The sequence below is a fragment of the Liolophura sinensis genome, chromosome 10 (genome assembly GCF_032854445.1).
Source record: "Liolophura sinensis isolate JHLJ2023 chromosome 10, CUHK_Ljap_v2, whole genome shotgun sequence".
Lineage (NCBI taxonomy): Eukaryota > Metazoa > Mollusca > Polyplacophora > Chitonida > Chitonidae > Liolophura > Liolophura sinensis.
Window position 1 is genome coordinate 24,241,915 of NC_088304.1, and position 6,457 is coordinate 24,248,371.

The following is a 6,457-nucleotide window of genomic DNA, read 5'->3' on the forward strand; positions in this document are numbered from 1 at the left end:
GTTCATTGGCTGTTAATTCTGTGTCTAAGAATAGTTGAATCCACCTGGACCGTATATAAGCCGTGTTTTCTGTGCAGAGTGGAGGTATTTTTGCTGCATCCACTGGGAGCCAGGAGAGTGTGCGACGCTCTCGTATCGAGTCCGTTATATTTATATGAGCTGGTGATGCCAGTTTCATTTGGGAGGACAGATTTTTATGCCGACACCGTTTGTGTACCACAGTAGTACTGATGTCTGGTTTGTGTGAATTTCTGCGGAAGTCACGTTTATTGGTGTTCGGATCTTTATTATGATTATACAGTGTGGACTGTGTAATTTGTTTAACACGCTGACCTCACCTGACCGACAAGGTCGTCAAGGACTCTAAACTGAAGTTTTCAGTTTTGCAAAGGACGTTCGTTCTGCCACAAGGTGACATTACTCTACGTCTCTGAACGGCTCGTTTGTGAGCTTCTGCGGGAGCTGTGACTGATCTGAAGTGGATTATACCTCCATGCCTGTATTTACCCTGTGTTGTGCTCTGCGGGTGTGACGTCATTCAAAGGCTTGACTGTTCCAGTTCTGTGTACTGTGTTCGTGTTCGCTAACCTGGCGAAGTACCTGTCTAGGACAATTTGTGACCTGTGTGAATTATGTGTTTATCCCATGGTCTTTACGTTGGATCTCCTGGAACACGTTCCTTGGGATGCATAGGTGAACTGGAAACTTTTAAAGACCGGTAATACTGATGTGTATATTGTTGTTGTTGTTGAACTGTCTGTAAAACTGTACGTCTCATTTTATATATATAAAGCATTGTTTGCATTGTAATATTGAGTCACTGAGTCTGTTTTCTGTTGCTGTTTTCAATACCGTAACACAGTGTATATATTTTGATATTGTTATGTGTATACATTTTTCGTTTTAGTTTAGAGACCTCTACCTGTTCTCATATGAATATCCATATGCATAAGATAGTACTGAGTAACCTTTATAGGACCCGATCTTTCTCATTTGCTACATTGATGATGTACATGATCTTCACCAACCCGTAACTGTATACGATAAAGGCTGTGGGACATATATATCTACCTTCACTAACCGACCCGGATAGCGCAGTTGGTAGAGCGTCCGCTTCGGGACCGGTAGATCCAGGATCAATCCTTGATCGAGTCACACCTAAGACTTTAAAAGAGGAAGTTGTAACTTCCTCGCTTGGCGTTCAGCATGAAGGGGACAGTGCAACGACTGGTTGACACGTATCAGTATAATTGCTCGGGCGGGGCCTTCGGTAAGTCGTCTCAGTGAAGCAGCACTAAATAAAAGAGCGGTGGAAATCCGTCCTGCAACAAGGAGGCACATTACACGTAGATACACCCTAAGGATTCCTTCGTCGTCATATGACTGAAATATTGTTGAGAACGACGTTAAACCCCAAGCACTCACTCACTCTACCTTCACTGGACTCTCCAGGTGGTACATCTTACCTAAATTTGTATTTGTACATAGACCAAAACGGTTGCCCGTGATGCCAGATTTACGACAAGGGGGATAGTTTCAGGTATGACATTGTGAAATATCGTTACTTGGACAGCAATATACCGAAGTGTTCTGCAGATGGCGTGTAGCATTCCTTAGATTTCAACCACTGTCACAAGCTCTTATTGCAATTCACTCTAAGTCTCTTAAATGCTGCAATGGGTGCAATTCTCTAGTATGTAAACATGGACAGAGTGTCCAGAATGTCTTGCACTCCGTTTCAAAATTGTGTTCAATTTCACTTAGCTAGGGGCTAGGGGCTTGGGGTTCTGGGCCAGGAGCTTTACATTTATTCAAGATCGCTACGTTGTGTATAATAATAGTTGCAATCAAAGCGTAACTGTGATACATGTACCTAGTTTGATTAACGACAACGTACGAACGAGCATGGTACCCGAGTTATTGAATGCACATTCCTAGAACAATCAAAACTAAACTACTTCTAAACTACTTCGGACTTATGAGTTTATGGCCTTAATTCATTTCATTTATATTGATTGTACAGGCAGTATATAACCCAGTATATACATGGTATCTTATTCACATACATGTGGCGTATTCTATAGCGATGCGTATCATTGTATCGTCTGTCACATGGTCAAGGGGAGATAATTTTTTCCGTAACTTTCCCGTGTGTAGGGATAGAAACATTGAGTGCGCTAAATAATTCGCGACACATTTGCAAATCTATGATCCTGCACCATGAAGACCGAGGAATTACATTCGGGTGGGACATGGTAAAGGTCTTAAGACTTTGATTTTAGGTCACCAAAATCTTTCTCCCATTCGATTTGTACACTAGTAAACTTCTAATGAGGTTCAGAAAAACAACACCGAGGTCACTGGGGTCACGGTGATGAGGCAGGAGGTCATGTCAGAAAACACAACAACAATAATTAATTATATAAATAATAATTTACACGCATGCATTTTGTGTAAAGTGTGTAGAGTATGATTGTAATTAACACCTAATACATTTTTATTGATGAATGCTGATTAAATAGTTCCACAAGAGGAGACAAGTGATGAGGCTAGGCATAAAAAAGCCAACGTGCGTCTCACAGTCTCCATAGGTCAAGCTTGGATATTCCTATCAGTGATGTAAAGCGAAAGGTAGAGAGTGACGCATGCGCTGTAAAGAGTATGCGTGAGACCATCATTGTACAGATATAAGTCCAAATAAGATGTACCGCGAATGCTATCTCTTATCTCCTTCAGATCCGCCTATAAAAATTGGGTCGTTCTATAAACATAAATATAAATGCGTTCTGCCACTAAAGTTGAAGACTTTTGTCTAAGGACGGAGACTGGGGAACACATTGATGGCTGACTGACCTTTCTATATTTTATGTACATAAACTCTTTCATTGTCAAATTTCGTAGACGTTTTAGAATAGTCCACGTCACTGGGACATTGTGACCATGGGGTCATGAACTGCATAACCGCCCAGTCCCTAACTGCACCAGAAGTAGGCCTATCACCCACTGCAACCCCTCTGTGTTTGGGCCTCTCCTTATGTTTGACAATAGGAGAGCTCCTGCCTTGAGCAAAATTACAACCTGCATTCAAAAACACAAATGAATGGGAGATCTGACTTGACTTTTCAAAATAAGGATGCAAAAATTAGAATTATATTACCTGCAGACGAACTGAGAGCAGGTGTATGGATATTTTTCCACAAAGCGATGTGTTACACGGTTTATTTATTTATGTAATTATTTTATTGTGGTTTAACGCGACACTTAATGATTTTTCACTTTTGTACGACATTTTCTGATGGAGGAAACCTGAGTATCCTGGGTAAAAACAGTGTTTACATAGTAATGTGGTGGATATTATCAATACAATCAGGAATAACTCACTTATACGACGGCCGCCAGCATTATGGTGGGAGTACCACGACCATACGCAGATTGTTGCCTGACCTTTCCACGTAGCATGAGCTGGACTTGAACTCACAGCCAGCGCATTGGTGGGAGGTTCCTGGGTCATTGCGACTTTGAGAAATACAACGAAAATGAGTAAAGGTTCAATTACCTTTTATTTCAAATAAATAATTGAACATTAACTTTGGAAATAGACACTTATTACAGGCCACTTCCAAAGATTACTCTGGGCGTCCATCCGGACTTAAATTAATACTTTTTGAAGTCACCATATCCGAATTTTCTTCCGTCAAAGCCACCTCTTTTCCCGCCAAATCCACCTCTTCCTCCATAAAAACCGAACTTTTGGTCGAATCCGTATCTTCCCCCGTAACCCCCTGGGTAAGGATAGCCGTAGTTGTAATAGTCATAACCTCCGTATGGGTAGTAGTAATGGGAGTAATACGGGTAGTTGTACACAGGGTAATAATATTGCGTCGAGTAACCCTTGTAGCCGGCAGGTTGAGGTTGGTATCCGGGTCTACCTCCATAGTTGGTACCTAAAAAGAAATACAAGGAAGAGATTTCGGTTCTAAACGCGTCACTGTTGATTTTGATTGGTATTTTACGACCGACTGTGGTGATGGGTTGTATTTAGCCTACTACATAAACGAAGCACTCGATTGGAATTAATACATCTTGAATGACAAAATCTGTTACCTTTAGCATTGAACGATGAAAAGATGCTTGGGATCAAAGGAAGACAATAAACACTATAGGTGGTCAAGAGGGGTAAGGGGGAAGCACTGAGTCCAATTCTCAATTTGCAACGTATGCTTTAACATTGGCAAGTTTGCATGAGCCACACTTAAATTTGATATGCAAACATGGAAATGAGGATTACATGTAGACGACAACCATTATTCCTTTCATAAGTTTTCGCCGTTTGTAACCTTTCTTAAGCAGAACCCACATTACCCACATTACTTACTTCTTTTCTCGATGTTGTGGCCCTCAGCCTCGTCTTCCGCGGATAAAGCCGCCGCCATTGATTGGCTCACAAAAAGGACCAGCAGTCCAGCGACGAACAAAAGCTTGTTCATGGTTGGTTTCTGAAAAAAAATTCCATATTTTTAATTAAACTGCAAAACCTCACCAGAGACATAAACTCCTTCCCGGAGTTAGGTTCGACAATACAACTTCTTTGGGTAATGGCTCAAGATTTTTTGAAGAACCTGCGACCATGCAAAGATCGGCCAGTGAAGTTTATCAAAGGAAACAGTAATAGACAAAATACTTAGTTAAAATACAGAATAGTTCCGAAGCAGGCGGTTATTCATGCAAGCATGACGGGATAGTTATTGTTGTGTGCATATGTACAAGATGACATCATCAAAAAAGGGAAGCTTGTCATCACATGCCCGGGGAAACTGAACTTGGCATCACAGGGGCAAAGAGCACCCGCTTCCTATTTCCCATGACGCTAGAATGTTCTGGCCCCAAATTCAGCGGGCGGAAATGTGACTCCTGACTGGTTGTCTTCTGATGTTTTTTTTTTCGAAGAACAGTTTCTGCAGTAGGATGAAATGCTAAGCACTGTCACCGTATTGGCAACTGTAAAGCTACAGTGACTCAAACAATGATCGGAAAAGGGTATTTGAATACTTTGATACTTCCTTATTTATTTATTTATTGATTTCACTGGTGTTAAACGTTGCGTTCTAGAATTTAGCACTGATATTTACCCATAAACCACCGCCCTTCGCTAGAGACCTGACAAAACACCGGAGGTAAAACCGCAGTCAAATCAGAATGAGTTGTGTTTAAACCCGCAACGGTGTTGTTCAGACTAGTAAAATATATAACTGCTTAAAGAATTACGTTGATTATAAGAAATCCAAAAGATGATACTGTACTAAGCTTTAAGAATTCATGCTACAACGGAAAAATCTTTAAAAAAGGTCTGATACTGTGCTTGTCCTTCTCGATCTTTTCTGAAAAAGCCTTTCGTATAACCTCACCATGACAGCTAACGGTTTATCAGTCAGCTTAATAAATAACTTGTACTCACCAGGCCTTAACCTCTGTGATCAATGTAGGTTAGCACGGCTTCAGAAAGGACTGTTTTCTGAGGAGTTCCTGGTCATCTTTTATAGCCCTCAGAGAATCATTGTTTCTTCGGCGTCTACAGTTTTGGTTCGTGTTGACCTTGATGGATATTACACTTCGTGCTGACCTTGATGGATATAGTGAACGTCAGCACAACTTCAATCCTCTATCTATCTCAACCCCCCCCCTGCCACCTCATACGTTATGGATGTTATTCGATATTGTCTGTGCACGATTTGGTAGAGTATCATATACATTCATTCGTTGCGTGTTGATATAAAATATTTACTGTACCTGATATTCGCGACTGTACACGGAAGTCCTGCTGCATGATTTTACTTAACTTGTAAATTTCAAAGTTTAGGGTTTATTGTTTTCAGCACCGTCGTTTTTGTCAACAAAATTTATCTAAAAATAGAGAGTATTGTTTGTGGTTTTACATCGATGTCAAATATAAACTGATATATTATTATTTATCACAAAATTCAAGAGTTTCACTTCATTACAAAATATCTTTTCTTTATCTTGCGTGACTGTACTAAACCCGTTGTAGTGGCGAAGTATAGCTAATGGAAAATATGATGCATGCAATCGAACTGCCGATGTCGTCTTTACATGAGATGACTTGCTCAATCACGTGATAAGGCGTGGGTTTACTACGCCTAACGGTAAACGCATTTTGTTTATGAGAGCAATATCATTTTCTTCCACGTGTTTCTTTTTTACATTGTCTCACTAAATTCACCGCATATTATGTCAGTCTTGATGGACATTGGTGATTTTTTTTCATTAGTGATACAGTCCATTAAACACGTACGTTTAGGCTTATAACAATTAGGCTATAGGGTAGAAGGTTTACTACACGCGATCCGCTTGTGATCCACCAGTTTGTCACCGGAATGACTACATTGATTCATCGGTTTCATCGTTTCAATCCCATGGACATGTTCTCAAGATTAAAACA

General features: G+C 40.5%; 1 protein-coding gene across 1 annotated transcript; it reads right to left on the bottom strand.

Annotated features, from left to right (window-relative positions):
• Nucleotides 1–3,654: 3,654 nt before the first annotated feature.
• LOC135477008 (prisilkin-39-like) lies at nt 3,655–4,487 on the bottom strand. Its single transcript, XM_064757155.1, has 2 exons — nt 4,376–4,487; nt 3,655–3,944 (listed from the first exon to the last, which is right to left on the bottom strand). Exons 1-2 carry the CDS (start codon nt 4,485–4,487, stop codon nt 3,655–3,657), a joined length of 402 nt encoding a protein of 133 aa, XP_064613225.1.
• Nucleotides 4,488–6,457: the final 1,970 nt, after the last annotated feature.